This window comes from Corylus avellana, chromosome ca6, assembly GCF_901000735.1.
Source record: "Corylus avellana chromosome ca6, CavTom2PMs-1.0".
Taxonomy (NCBI): Eukaryota; Viridiplantae; Streptophyta; class Magnoliopsida; order Fagales; family Betulaceae; genus Corylus; species Corylus avellana.
This window is the reverse complement of record NC_081546.1, coordinates 2,112,600-2,129,138: the sequence shown is the minus strand read 5'-3', so window position 1 is coordinate 2,129,138 and position 16,539 is coordinate 2,112,600. Positions and strand designations below refer to the sequence as shown.

Genomic DNA, 16,539 nt, shown 5'->3' with positions numbered 1-16,539 from the left:
AGGCCTCGCTTTTTAAAAATAAAAAAATAAATAAAATTGAATCCATGCATAAATAAGTGTTAAAATATTAATTAAATTTTATTTGTTTACTATCTTAAACATTTTAAATATATGATGATTTTTTTTTTTTTTATATGTCCGCATAAGAGGGGGAAGAATAATTTAAACTAGTGACCTCTGTTTTATTAAACATAATCTCAGCTGATTGAGCTACCTCTTAAGGACGATGATATATATAGTGATTTAATAATAGTGCATGAGAGATTAGACTTGGTCTCTTTCCAAATTAAATATTAAATAAGATGGAGGATGCTTAGAAACGCTGTGAAAATGACACTTGTAACTGTTTAGTTTGAACATTATTAAGAATTCAATTTAGGAAGTAAAAGAGTTTTGTGGTGGGTTCATTCTTCCACTATCCTTTTGACTTGTCATGGATGGAATAAAGTTCATACGCGGTGCTTCGCCTTCATGCCTCAATAATTGCTTTCATTTTCCTTGATAGTCAAGCAAAACTTTGCTCATTCTCAGATTTAGTGTGTTTGGATTGTGATTTCAAAAGGAGCCATTAACAAATAGCAATTTTAAAAAGTACAATTAAAGCATTTGGCAAAATTAAAGTTTGATGTTTAAAATCACAGTTTAGTCATTCAAAATTGTGTGTTAAAAAAAAAAAAAAAAAAAAAACACATCCTTTACCCATGTGATGCAATTTTTTAAAAAACACAATACTAAATAATTAATTTTTTACAATTTAATTTAAAATTACACTTTTTTATTTATAGAATCGCAAGAAGGGTGTTACAAATTATCAGGAAACTAGAACTAGGAAACCGATTCCGGTTCCGGTTTGAAAAAACCAAAAACCAGGTACCTGGTTTCGGTACCTGATTTCTGGGACCCGGTTTTTACTGGGTATATATATATATATATATATATATATATATATATATACTTTAGGTATTTAAATTAATATATATACAAATTGGTTATCGAATTGAGTATAAACCGGACCAGCCGGTAACCAGGACCCCAGTAAATCGGGTACCCCAATTCTAATCCCTAATTTTGGCCAAAAACCAAAAAATTAAACTGAGTTAACACCTCTAAGCAATACCAAACAGTCTTAATTATCTCTCCGTAATATCCAAACGAGCTTGGACTACTTGGTGTGTGTGAATTGAAAACGATGTCCAACTCTAAATAGTTGGTCATATTTTGTTGCGTATCACATAAAATTAAAATTAAAATGGTCGATCTCTTGACTGAATTTGTCGCCAAGATTCTTTGGCTCCTTTATTTTTCGTACTTAACAAACTTGGACACAAGGATGTGAAGTAAAAGTCTATTATCTCCAACTACTTATGAAGTCGTGTTTTCTTTCAACGTCAAAACCATGGGTGGATTTTAATGGTGCACGTTATTTTATTTTGTTTTATATAATGGCATATATAATATTGCATTGATAAAAAAAATTAATAACATAATAATATATTAATTACGATCACGTAAAACAAATTTTTCACATTTTAAAAGTTTATTTAACCCTAATGCTTTTCACATTGGAACTTATCATTCTCAGTCTATGTTTTACCGTTGGCATAGTCAACTCCGCAAAAAAAAAAAAAAAAAAAAAAAAAGCTTACATTTCTTTTTATATTCAATAATAAAAAATAGAAAAAAGGGTTATAAGAAAACATAAAAATAAGAGGAATTGGTGCCCGAACAATAAAATCTAAATAAAAAATACAGCGCCTATAAAAAAAACAAATAAATAGACATAAATGAATCATAAAACGAACCATCCAATGTATTATGTATCTCCATTAAAAATTCAATGACCCGCAGAAAATGACATTTGTGGTTGGAAATTGGAATATTACGTATTTACTTTTGCTACCAACCCGATCCATTTCCCCAGGAGGATGACAGTTGTTAGTTAATAGCTGTTTACAACTTTGTAATTGTAGGGAGATTAAATCAAATATAAAACAAACAAACATGGTCCCGAACTGTATATGATCGTTTGATTTTGCCGAAAATTTTGTACTTTTCTTCACCACTATTTTATCAATTTTTTTGTGTCTTATGGACATGATAAGATTGTTTCGGGGCATGAAGCTCTCTCCTGCATCTTATCATAGTCAAATGATAGGGGCAATTAAGACCTTCTGTTTATCTTCTCTGACGTTTTAGAGCTTATTTTAAACTAATGTAATTCTTAAAATTATTATAATTCATTGTAAGCTTTAATGTTTTACTGTTATTTGCAACTTGAGTTGATAGTAGCACAGGGCAATCCGTATAAAGCCACGATGGGGGCTGGATTAATAATCCAATATGCGTAAACAGCAAGTAATAAGCGAACGAGCTTGGTGCGATTGCGAGTGATGTTTTTGTTTCTAGAACACCGTGCTGACAGGGATTCTATTGTGTTACGTATCAAGTCGATTTTTTGCCTGAATTCTCGCCAAGTTGGTTGCTGACGGACAAAATTGGACGCACAAGAGACGGCCACAGGAACGATAGGTAATGAGAAATGCGATAAATTGTTTTATAAAGTTGATACTTGATTAGATAATCTTAATTAATCATTTAAAAAAATTAGTTGAAAGTATTACTTTAATATTATGAGATCAAAATATAGTATTATTACTTATTTATGAATAGATGTTTTCCTAAAAGAGTAATGACATATATTATGTTTTTGTCTTATAATTATCTTTCAATACTAATGTGACATATATTATTTTTTTAATAAGAGTTTGACTTCTCCTTAAATTGTTTTCATAAGCAATATTTGGAGTGGAAGTTTTTGTCCGAGCCTTTAGGTCGAGAATGATTAGTTTTGGTATGAGGATTTTGCGCTTATAGCTGGAAAAATAAAAGTTTAGAATATGAACTACTTATATATTAGATTTAATCTATCCGTTCTATAACTGAAGTTTGGATATGGGTTAACAGAAGTTAAAGTCATAGCCAAAGTTGTAAGTATGTATCTACTATCATCGATACATGCTGAAGTTTGTATCTATGACGTTGTAATCTCATAACTTTGGCTATGATTTGTCCTAACTTTATACTCTTGATCTTTCCTCAATGAATGAATATAAAAGATTTCCCTAAAAAAAATAATAATAATAATAATGGAGGGTTGGACTTTGGAGGAAAAAAAATATATATACTAACGTGACCATTTTGACCAAATTTTGTTTACATTAACAATCTACAATGATTATAAGATAACAATAAAATTTATAGCATTTCCCTTGGCTAAAACATTGAACCATGCATACATCGTGCTTTCATGCTCATTATTGCTACACTTAGGTTACATGTACCTAATGTACGAATTATTCAATTTTGTCAATTTGCCATATGACACGAGTGATATAGTGTGTCATGATTTCAAAATATCATGTGATGTATCAATGGAATGTTCCATGCATTACTATAGGTTTAACTTTATTCAATATCAAGGTACAAAAGGTGTACCACGATTAGATATATTTTGTATTTGGCAATTCTTTCTACCTTTCTTTTCTTTTTCATTTTTCTTAAAAAGTCAAAAGTTTTTTTCTTTTAATGTTACCAAACAACTTTTGTTTTATTTTGCTCTTAAAAACAAATTTAAAACTCATTTCACGATTATATCACATCAATTAATTTTTATTATCACTCAAGCAAACAAAAATAACAAAAAAATTCCAAAACACACTCATTGAATAAATTGTCTGTCTAAGATTTGGATATATTATTTCATAAATTATATTTTGGGTTAAGTTTAAAGTTAATTTCTTTAAGATTATTAATGATTCTTTGGTAATTACTTTTTAGTTGAGTTTTAGGGTTTTTGTGATGTAAATCTTTTTAGTTTTATTTATTTATTTCTATCTTGTTGTAAGCGTTTATTTGTATAAAAGTATAAAACCCATGACTTTTAGGCCGTCTTATTTTTTTTTAAAATTACTTTTTTTTATTGAATTTATTCCATAAATCCTTATTAAAAAAAATAAATGCTAAATAATAATAATAATAATAATAATAAATCAATCTCACTAAGCTCTAAGAAACAAAACACTACCATTTATTGCTCTAAACAGAGGAATAAATTGATGTCTGAAAATAAAAGGATATTGACAAAGACCAACTATGCCACCGTGCCACGTAAGTGTTACCCACAGCTCAACATATCCGTAGCCGAGAACGTGTGAAAATATCGCGAGTCTAAAGAAGCAAGAAGGAAGGTTCCTTCCTACTTCCGTGTAAGGGCGGCCACTGTGGAGTCCCACCAGAGGAACCGGACCAACCGGTGATTGCATGAGCTCAGCCAACAAATGAAAGCCCGCGTAATCTATTTGGGAAACTGCGGGCGCGGTAATAAGTAACCATGGTTTAGTCAGATGCCCTATAAAAAAACCAGAGTCGACCTAAGTTTAGCTTGGCGACGAAGGAACGAGGCAGACTCACTCAGTCCAACCAAGTCGTCCCTCAGTCGTCGTCTCACAGGTTTGGATTCACTGTTCACCTCATTAATTCCGATTGATCTTATCTTACTTTCTAATTATCCGTAGTTATTGATTACGATCGCACGATCGCAATTCACCATTCGTTTTTCGTTATCGGTTGCCTTCTCTCTCTCTCTCTCTCTCTCTCTCTCTCTGTTTGTTTGCTGAGAAAGTGGAAGAAGCGGTGGAACTTTCGATTATGATTCATTCCTAATTTTCCGTAGAGAAATGCGATTCCGTTATTCGTTATTCGTTATCCGTTGCATTTTTTTTTTTTTCGCCGTTTGTTTGACGAGAAAGTGGGGGAAAAAGAAAAAGGAAAGTAGGACGGAACTTGTAGTTATGATTATTTTTTCCCTAATTTGTTGATTAGAACCGCTATTCCGTTTTTCGTTATCCGTTGCTCTTTTTTTGTTTTGTTTTTGTTTTTTTGGCCGTTTGTTTGGTAATTAAGTTGAAAGTACCGTTGTTTGTTATGCGTTGCTCTTTTTGTCTTTTTTCTTTTTCGCCGTTTGTTTAACGAGAAAGTGCAGGAAAAAGAGAAGGAAAGTGCGACGGAACTTTTAATTATGATTAATTCTTTTTTGCGTAATTTCTTGATGAGAACCACGATTTCGTTCTTCGTTATCTGCTTTCTTTTTTATCATTTTTTCACCGTTAGTTTGATGAGTGGATGAAAAGGAAAACTCGATTAATTACGACTAATCTTATCTTACCTCCTAATTTTCGGTAATTTATTGATTAGAGTCGCGATTCCGTTATTAGTTGTTCGTTTGCTTAAACGGAGCAATCCGTTTGTTTGACGTGAAAGTGGAAGAAAAATAAAAGAACAGTGCAAAGGAACTTTTAGTTTTTGAAATTCTACTTTATGTTTCATGAATGGAAAAAGACCATATTAAACTGTTTCTCGTGTTTTTTGTTCTACTTTATGCCTGACAGAGGTTTTGGTCTGTGTCTGGTAGAAAAATTAATTTTCTTATGACGCCCTGTTCTTGTGGTTAGAATTAATTTTCGTCCAACCAGTATTTCAATTTAATGAAATTGCTATAAATTATTTCGTTGCAAGGTAGTGATTTTTTTTTAAAGATATGAATTTTCGTGGCTTAGAATTTTTTGTCTTAAATCCTTTGGGTTAAGCACGATGTTGAGCAATCATGTTAGATTTGCAGGGATATGTAATCTGGCTACTGATTATTATTTGATGAAAATCATGTTGGGTTTATGCACTATTCGTATTAGTGATTGATTTTTGTTTTAGACCATGTGTTTATGACCTCTATGGAATTTGCCTGAATGCAAGGCTTTGTTTTTGTTTTTTGTTACTCTTTTTCTGTTTCATTCAATATTGGTGGCAAACAGATGTCCAAGGATTCCACATGGTTTTCTTCAATGAATTTGATTCCTACTTGCATGCTGAAACTAACAAATCATTTCTTAGTTCTACATAATTCTGTCCTTTTTTCTTTTTTGACTCTATAATTGGCAACTTGGTATCTGACTACCTCATCTAATTTGTTGTCCTCTTTGACAGCTTGACGAACCTTTCTTTGACAGTCTACCCACAGAGAGATTTCGATCACGGTCTTGTTTCCCTTTGAATTGTCTTACCATGTATTCCCCAGCAGCTTCCAAGTCCGAATCAAATCCCACGGATGAGGAGGGCATTTCGTCTCTGAACAAGGTGATCCATGGAGCCCCTCTCCCAGACAATGTGTTAGATGATATCAATCCTTTCAGTCACATGCCAGAAAATCTACCTGGTAAGTGTCATGTTTTTTCAGATTATCATATCGTGATCATTTGTAAGCTATCGGCATCTTACCCACCACCCACCACCTCCCTTCTCTCTTCTCCCAAAATCTCACCCATTGTTTAAGACTTATTTGAACTCTCGTTTTAATCATTAATTAAATTTTAATGGGCTGTATACATAGACATAATATGTTTTTCGATATTAACCATTTACATATTTACTTCTAAAGTTCTATCTTAACTGCAAAGATTATATTCGTGTTATACGTTCCTAGGTTCTGTAGCTTAATTCCGTTGGCATTCATAAATGCTGGTGTTGCATGTATATGTTTTTGAATTGGTAAAAGATTTCTAAAGTGCATAAGTGAAACACCATAAAGGGTTTTTGAATTTAATGTTACAGGCTACAGCTATTTATTCATACTAGATGTAAGACATAAGATGAGTTTCCTTTTTCTTTTTTGAATTAATTTTATGCAACAGTCTGCTACTAAGTGTGATGTTAAAGCTTTATCAATTAGTAAGCATGTCTTATTAAACAAGTAGAATTTCCAGTTATATTTAGAGAATAGAATAGTACTTTTATAATAGGAAAAGATGTTAGTTTTCTTCTCTTGTGCGTATGCTCAATTTAGTGTCAATCTTTGAGTAACAGTTGCTCTTATTAATATATTTCTGGCTTCTCTTTAATGTTTTGAACTATTTAAGTGTAATCATGCCTTGGCTTGGTTGCGATAGAGAAATGTCAGGGGTACCAAATCTTTTATCAAGAGATGGGCACCAAAATGATGTGGAACTTATTCATTGGAGATGATGAAAACAATTAATTAAAAAAAAATATTAAGGGTATTAATGAATAAGCTCTACATCATTTTTGGTACCCATCTTTTGATAAAAAATTTGGTACCCATAGCATTTTTCGTTGCAATAATGATCTTCAATGTAGATGTAGTATGACCCCATGTCAAGCAAACATTTTAGGTGACAGACTACAATCTAGTTTGAGCAAGTTACTTCTCTTCAACGTAGTGCATGTAGCATGCTGCTGGCTTTCTTTTGGGAATGCCGATCTTCTCTTCTGTACAAACAATAACATGCCAGATCAGCTAGACTCAATAATGAAAGAATCTTATGAAGTTAGTTGGTAATTTGGTATATGCAGGCTGCATTTGGTTTCTCATTCACTCTAACGTGAATAAGGATAACAAAGATGGGCTCTGGAAGACCAAAGGCGAGCCCTGTAAGATATTCTCTCATTCTGGGATCTCTGGTTGGAGAAGTACTTTTGAATTCTATAAAGGCCAAGCCCCTCATCAGTGTAAAACTGATTGGGTGATGCAAGAATATAGGATATCGCAGAGAGGACTGTGTGAAGGCAGCAACACTAAGGTATTGTATGGAATTTGTTAGAACTATTGTTGTTTTCTTTTTGTTATCATCCCATCCTTCCATTCAACTGCCGGTTTGGTTGGATGATGTGCAGGAAGCAAGCTCACTATGTAGAGTCTTCCTTGACCATGAAGGAAGCAAAACCCATCAAATGCTGCAGAAACTGGCTAGCACTGACACTGCAAGGGCAAACAACATTCGCCCTAGTCAGTCAAATGTTCCAGATGCTGATATTGGACAAAGTTCCATAAGTAGGCCTCAGGTTTGTCAGCCTCAGCTTGGTGGTATTCGTACGCGGCTTGGGTTGGATTTTGCAGCTTTATTTCCTGATAGAAAAATATCAATATTCATGTCTTTGTTTGACACTAATTCACGAGAAGCTGCTTTTGCACAAGATTTAATTTAATTTAATTTTCTGAGTTATTGACTTCTATAGGGGGTTCAATAGTTTTCCTGTTTGCCTATTTGCCTTCATATGGCCATGAATGCACTTCTGAGATTACTCGGAACAAGAACCACCAAATGCCTTTAACCAATGAAGCAACGAAATTATTGGTAAGATATAACTCTATTAGTAAATTGTGAGGGCACATGTGAGGTTCGTGTCCTGCATTGGTAAAGTATAAAGAAAGTGAGTAGTTAATATGTATATTAAGTGGACCCAGGTCCATCAGCTTAGGTTTTTGAGCTAGAAGTGGTATTCTAATATGTATATTAACTTACTCTTGTTTGACTCTTATGGTGTTTCTTTCCCTAACAATTGGTATCAGGGCCATGATTAACTTCCGTTGTTAATACAAGTGTCTTGGTTCGATGCGTTTAGTTTGACTCCAACAAAAGAATTTAGCTCCGCTCTTGGAGTACGCGTGACACTTGTGTAAGAGACTCACGCGAGTGGAAGATTTATTGTGAGTACACTTATGAGGTTTGTGTCCCACATTAGTAAAGTATAAAAAAAATGCGTAGTTAATATATATATACCTAAGCTTAGGCTTTCGGGTTAGAAGTGGTGTCCTAATATGTATATTAACTTACTTTTTTTTTTTTTTTTTTTTTTATAAGTAAAATATATTAACTTACTCTTGTTTGACTTACATGGTGTTTCTCTCCATAACAATTACCATATGAAATATTCTTTATTGCTAATTATCAACTTAATGAGGATATTTCTCTACAAGAAGGTCTTCATGACAATGAGAATTCTGGATCTTAACACATTGAGAACATTATGCATTCCTTGACATGTAGAGAATTGGTCTACTTTTATCTGTTGGTTGTTAGTGGGACTTACTAAGAAGATTTTACCCCTTCTTCAGTTTCTGTGGGGATTGGTTTGGTTCTTTGCTGGGTTGGGTTTGGGGAAGAGGTTCTCTCTATATCTTAAAAGTGTAATTTCGTTTTGTAGGTAAGTGAGGATGACAGCTCAGGTGTATTGGCTTTTTTGACAAAGAGAGTTCCAGATTCTTGCCTAGAAAATTCGCTTGAAATAGATTACTTTTCCGGAGGTGATTACTTGGAATTATTGGATCTTGATAACCCAATACCACCTTATCTTGATAATCCAGCATTGTCTTCTTCAAGCTCAGAAAATTCCAGTTGCTTGAGCATATCATCAGGTGAATGTTTTGATTCATTGGCTTTGTTGCAAGACCTAGAGCCTGAAAATAGCCAGAAGGATGCTGGTTGCAAGTTCAGTGTGTCGGCATCTCACAGACCAAACGAGGTGGTCGTGCTTCCAGCCACTTCAGGTCTGTCAACATTTTTATACAGTCCCCTGCGTCACATTCACTGTTATAAATTATTATTGTTATTACTATCATCTTTCTTGAAAACATATATATCCTTTTAACTCGAGGAAATTTAAGGTACATATAGATAACTATGTGACTATGGTGTTTGTCAAAGAGGACTTGGTTACTTCTTTTCCATTTTTAGCTTAAGCTGAGCAGCCACATGGTTTCTAGATTTATGGTCTTGATTTCAATGAAACTCAAAGATGCAAGAATTACCTTATCAAGCTGGTTGGAAGACTCTAGTTTTCTTGATATCTTGAAGAGAAAAAAAAATACCCTCTTACTTTGAAGATAGAGTTCCATATATGTGGAAATTGTAGTGCAAGTGTATGTTATTGGCATCTTGATCTTATTGAACCATGCAGGCTGTCAAGTAAGACCAGATGTGTTTTAGTGAGATTGGGATTTTAAATTCCGTCAGTTGCTTTCATTTAGATATGCTGAGTGAGTGTGGTCTATTGCAGTTCAAATCATCTTTTACCAAGTGCTGAATTTCTCTTGTTCTATTATCATGCTACTCTTGCCTAATTGCGACCCTTGCTCAAATATGTGCTTTGGTTAAGTTTTACTTTATTGCCATAAACAGCAAATCCACCTACCCTCTACCTGATGGGAATAGCTTCCCCTCTCCATTTTACATTGCATCTAAAAGTGGACATTGCAACACATACACCATTTGATCTGTGAAATCTAATATGAGTCATGAAATTGATCATTTTCATTTTACTTGAAATTGAGAGGATCTTGTTCACTGCTTACTGTTGTTTCTCTCCTGAATTTCGCTGCACATACTCATCAATCAATTTATTTGATGTCTGCTTTGCAGCTCCTATAAGCAGTAGAACAGACGTATTGCCACCTGAAGAAATCCCCAAAACAATCAACTCAAAAGATGCCCCAAAGCCTGCCAGCAGAAATCAGAATCCAAACCTCAGGAATGAAGGTCCATCATCAAATAATCAGAGTGTGACCCCAGCAGCCCCAGCTGGTAAAATCATGGCTGCCGGAGGCAGAAAGAAATACTTGATGAAGTTTCTGTGCTTTATGTCATTTTAGATTCTCCTTGCATTTAATAGGTGGTATGGAATTTGCATATGTAGGTCAATTGTATCTGTGCCCAAAAAAAGAAAAAGAAAAAAAGAAAAGAGAAAAAAAAGTCATTTCATATGTAATTAAATTAATTGGTTTGTTTTCTGGTTTAGCTGGTAAGTGGAAGATGTACATCTAGGTGGCATTTGATATCAGAGGCAGGAAGAGTAGGAGACTAATTTAAGGAAAACAAAATGTAGGGAGACTGATATCAGAGGCAGGAAGAATAGGTGTTTTTTCAGCCGTTTTTTCTGTCTGTTGAGCTGCCTGTATTTCTTCTTTTAGTTGTACTTAGAATTATATTTATTACATACATGCAAATTCAGCCTTTCACTTTTTTTTTTCCTCTTTAGTGCTGTATAACAATACTAGATTCTAAATTTAGATTTAGGTTCAAATTGTACAACATGTTATTTTTGTCAATGTTACACCTCTAAATAACTTTCCATTGGATAAGTATTTTGATAAACCTCCCCACCCCAACACACACACACACACGCACGTAAATTGTAGTTCCACTTCTGATCGTACTACATTATTTTATTTTCCCATAGATAGATGAGAATCTGAGATCAAGATGATTGAAGATTAAGATTCCCTTGTCCATAAAACGTTTGAAATCTTAGGTTTTTTTTTTTTTTTTTTTAATATTAAGAATCATTAAAAAGGAAAAGAGTGTATCAGTGGGATAGTAAATGACATCCACTCATGAAAGTAAAAGTATTCAGTTAGGAGAGAATGTATAATGGTGGGGGGCTTAGAATGATTATAAATGAGGCCCACTGGGCCAAATTTTGTGAGGTCATTTTAGCATACGGGTTGCATTGTGTGTGTGTGTGTGTTTTTTTTTTCTCGGGCGGACAGAAGCATCTAAAATTGGATTTAGTCACCTTCGGAGCATCCCCTTCAGAATTGATATTTGTAACCTACTTTATTGGCCTTTGAAATAGGAGGCAGAGAGAGAGAGTAGTATTTAATTACATCGTACAAGCATATTGGATACAGATAAAATATAAAGGGATCTATTTACCAATTCTGTATTTCTCTTAGATAGATATATTAAATCTCCAACTACCAGCACTCACTAGAGAATAATAAAAACATCCTCGGTCCAATGTTATTTGCCCAACTTTTGCTTTGGAAGTCAATCTCCAAACATGAATGTCCCCCTTACCCATATGATTTGTCTCTTCCATATCCAACTTCTAGAAAGTAGAATCCCCTCCCAATTACCCTCTAGTTCAGGCAGTGTTAGCCAATCTTGTGATGGGATCCTGTGGAATAGGATAACCTTATATGAGAGTCAGTCTGTTTGAATAAATTGGGTTCAAACTTATGTTCGAAAAAGCTTTCACATGAACTGCTTATTGCACCAGATCTAAAAAGCCTATTATGAATACTGATTCTTGATTTATGTTAAAAAGTATAATAAATTATTTCAATATAATTTAAAAGAAAATTGTATTCATAAAAATAATAATAAATTGTTGGATCGATATTTTGAGAACTATTCATGTGGAACAGAGTATCCGTGTTACACCTTAATAAAATAAAATAAAAAAATAATAATAATAAAATAAAGAAGGAAGGAAAGAGGGAGATGACCACTGACCACTGTCTTCCCAAGGATACAGCAAATTGGCTTTTTCTATTACATAATGACCAACAAACCATGGTCCACATACAAAACTCAGGATTTTCGTCCGCTTTCGTGGCCCCCACATGGATCGTGTCTCTCCCGCCAAAATAAAGACTGTTGAGAGGATATTTTAATATGGCCCAACAATATACTACGGAATATACTACGAGCTACGGCTTTGTCTGGAAGTAACAAAAATTTCCTTTTTTTTAAAAAAAAAAATAATAATAAAAATATTAAAACATTTATAAAATATATTTATCTCATATCAAAATACTTTTTCAAAAAAAAAAAAAAATTATACAAAACGTATTAACAAACACGAAGCAAATACTTTCTTGATGACCGTCCATTCAAGTGATGCAAGAGTTACTTGGTTGAATATTCTTTGAGTTAATTAGAGGTTAGGTGAAGCAATTAGCTAGCTTATAAAAAAAACGAAAAAAGAAAACAGTTAGAGTATTAAATTATTACAAAATTAATTGTTTATGTTTATAAGCTTAACGAAAACACAAAAGGTCACTTGTTATTTAATTTATTAATTCTACCAATGTTTAAAAATTGTATTGATATTCTTCCTCTAGTTTTTCTTCTGGCCCTCTTACTAAATTACAAAATCGATAATCAAAACAGAAAACAATTTTTAAATGTAGACTTTACAAAAAAATATTTTTCACTTTTATAATATATCTAAACATATTAAAAAATCACTTTTCAAAACCATTATCAAACATGTGAGAGTTCACTTAAAAATAATAATAATAAATAGGTGTAAACTAGGTTTAGTAAAATAAAAAAAGTGACAAAGTAAAACCCAACTATGATTACTTAAGGGTAAATTTTGTATACAATTACTGTGGTTAAACTAGACGTAAATGTTTAATGTAATAATCATTTCTTCCTGTGCATTCTACCGCCCATACTCATTGTTACTTCCTACATGAAATTTCTAACTCCAGCCCAATAGGGTAAGCAATGAAAAAAGTTTTCTAAGTTTTATCTTATTTTGTAACTCAAATTACTGACTATTGTTTCTTTTTTTAATTTGTCAAGGTCGGCCAGTGAGCCAATGAGAGATAAACTCTATTATTGAAAGAGAAACAACTCGAATTATCAGTTAAAGCCCATAAATAACTGTCGAACGATAAATGAGATAGATGACACTCAATCATAATCTATCGTTTCTAACTTTGTTCTAAATGTTTTTATTCTTAGTATATATGGGAGGTCATTGGTGTTACTAGATCACTTCCAAACTTACCCCCGACGTAACTAATTTGTTTTCAATTGAAATGTCCACTTAACTCCCATGTCTTTCTTTTTAAGGATAAAGCAAGGGCTAATCCCAATCAAGAACGCACCCACTTGACACTCATGTCATCCACAAAAGTAACCAGCAAATCTATTAATAACAACTAGTCAAAAAAAAGAGAGAAAGAAAATGAAAGGACGAAGAAGAATTGGTGAAACAAACAAATTTTCCTACATTATTCATTTGACTATATTTTTCCAATCAACCTTTGACCTAAATAAAAACATCATAAATAACATTGGCCAATGGCAATGAATCAGTTGTGAGACGAACAGGGATCGGTTAGTTGTAATGTATTACCATTTTATTCCTACACTACAACTAATCGATTAATCTCTGATTGTTTTCAACGAGAGATGTGAGTACCTTTACTGTTGTTCGAATTGATAACTATTTAGATAATAAATATATGAAAGCTTCTATAAGGTCTATTTGCCTAAAAAGTAGGTGAGTTCTACCTAAGTAGTGTTCGGACTAATGAGATTTATAAAAACTTTTTTATATTTATTATTCAAATTACTAATAATATGGACAAATAAATTACTGAGGATGTTTGTTTTTAATTATCTGCAACAAATATTTCCAAACCACATAAACAAACAGAATAAGTAGGGGCGACAAAGTGGTTGCATGGTGGAGCCCCATGGCTTGTCTGCTTTAGCCACCCACTCCATTTCAGGGGCTCGGGCTCGTACTTCTCTCCTATCTTCAACCTTCTCCAGTTACTGTAAGATTCTATGTCTTTGCTACCACGGCATACACACTTGTATTAATTTGGATTACATTCATTTCAGTACAAACACGTGCTTAGCTACTCGCCATAAATACATGAGAAGAGCTACACATTTTAAATTTTTTTTTTCAAAAGTTGGTTATCAAATGATGTGTCATTATTTCATAAGATTTATTATTTTGGAAAATGTATCACTAACTCATTGGATGGTGACACATTATTGAATTGAGATCCCTTCCAATTGAGGAAAAATTGAAGATTTTTCAATTGTTAATCGTGGCCCTTCATTTTAAATTTAATGGTCTATAAAATACCAGTTGCTTTTGTATAACCGGGACATTAAATGCTGGCTTTTGTTTTACCAAGGTTTAAATGATTTTATATACTATTGAATTTAAAATGAAGGGTCACGATTAACAACTGGATAATCTCCAATTTCTTCTCAATTGGAGGGGATTCGGATTCCACATTATTTGGAAGAATCGGATCTGGCTTACATGCTGTTATTTTAATAACAGCATGTATGCTGTAGTTTAATCAACGATCAAGATTGAATCTTAAAGTTGACTTACTTTTACAAGCTTTTAATAGGAGAGAAAAAATGAAGAGAGATTTTGAGAAATTCAATCTTGACCGTTAATTAAATTACAGCATGTAAGCCGAAATTGGAACAAAAATTTAAGATGTTTAGCATTTCTCTAAATATACTTATAAGGAGAAATTGGGTTGGATTTATTTTTTTTTATTTTTTATTTTTTAAATAATAATAATCTATTAAACCAACATTTATCTTTAAACTATCTAATTCTTAAATACATTTTTTAAAAAGGCATGTCAGATGCTCTATTTAAATTAAAAAGTGGAATATAAAACAAAAATTGCTAGCAATATAAAGCAGCTGAGCAAAGGCAGTAGCCAATGGGATTCGAATTTTTGGCAATTTTTTTGTTTGAATTGCTACAAATTTTGACACTAAATATAAAAGTTTTTATGAGACTCACGCACCCATTTGGGTACATGAGCTGTTCAATACTTGGATAAGTAAGTTTTATGAACGTTCTTTCATATTTACTGTCCAAAATTATTATAAATTTTTACAATTAAATTGTTGAAGATTAACGAAAAAATTACATTTTTATCCCACAGTAAAATTAGAAAAGTTCAGCGTGATTGTTACATTAAAAATAAAAAATTATAGAAAAGTTCAGCGTGATTGTTACATTAAAAATAAAAAATTAAGCACATAACATTCTGATTTGTTGAAAATCTCTATCATGTCAGTAACGTAACACACAAGGAATCGAGGACTAAAGGTCCTCTTTCTCTAATCCCCATGTAAAGACAAAGACGGTGATACACATTACACAATTAGCTGAAAAAACAAGCCTAGAATACCACCACACACTGCAGACTTTAGTCAAACTTAAGCCTACAAACACCAAATAATTAATACTGTTTGATTAAATGCATTACTATTACTTTTCCATACTTTTATAGCCAATGTAACTGTGCTCCGCTGCCTCCATAGACTAGGGTGGTCCACGTTTCAGATCACTGACAGCGCTGCCTCATCAAGAATTATCCACTGATCAACGGCTGAGATGAACTGGTGGATCACCATCATTTTACTGTGCTGTCCACCAGATACACTCCACCATTCGTTCTTTTTTTTGTTTTTTTAATTTATGTTTTCGTCCCTATCCTTTCGCTTTATGCCGAGGAGTCCAAAAGGTCCACCCCCTCTTTCAACTTTATGATCATTACACATGTTGTGTGAACATGTCTGCTTTTCCTACGACCACTGTAGCTGCTGCTAAGGATATCCAGAATCCAACGGCTACACTGACGCCAGAATGATTCGACGGCAGTCATGCTGCTCAGCCAAGATCCACGGCTAATGTTGCTCGGATGTGGCGGGAAAATTGTGCGTGAACAAAAAAAAATTTAATTAAATTTTTTGTTTTTGGAGGGAGGTATGGGTATCCCATGTTGGATAAGACAACACCGACGGCAGGTAGAGCCTCACTACACGTGGGGCCGTTGGATGAATGTCGGGTGTCCGTTACGTTCCCCTCTACGTTACTTTACACTTTCCTTAATTTGTTTTTTTGTGCCTTCCTAGGCTAAATTACCAACCAGCCACTTCTCTTCAATGTTATGTTTTATTTATGTTAACTAAAATATCAAAAGAAGATATATGCTGTTAACTTTAAGATTAATTTAAGATTTAGAGAGAGAGAGAGAGAGATATGCTGTAAATTACGGTACTCCCCTTCATATTCACATCCCTATTTTTTTTTACATGTTCATCGCTTTATGAAACA

The 16,539-nt window shown here is 33.2% G+C and overlaps 1 protein-coding gene across 1 annotated transcript; it reads left to right on the top strand.

Annotated features, from left to right (window-relative positions):
* The first annotated feature begins 4,400 nt into the window (after positions 1–4,400).
* On the top strand, positions 4,401–10,868 carry LOC132184615 (NAC domain-containing protein 83-like). The gene is made up of 6 exons (XM_059598310.1): positions 4,401–4,509; positions 6,040–6,268; positions 7,423–7,649; positions 7,744–7,911; positions 9,055–9,397; positions 10,269–10,868. Exons 2-6 carry the CDS (start codon positions 6,118–6,120, stop codon positions 10,496–10,498), a joined length of 1,119 nt encoding a protein of 372 aa, XP_059454293.1. The 5' UTR covers positions 4,401–4,509; positions 6,040–6,117; the 3' UTR covers positions 10,499–10,868.
* Positions 10,869–16,539: the final 5,671 nt, after the last annotated feature.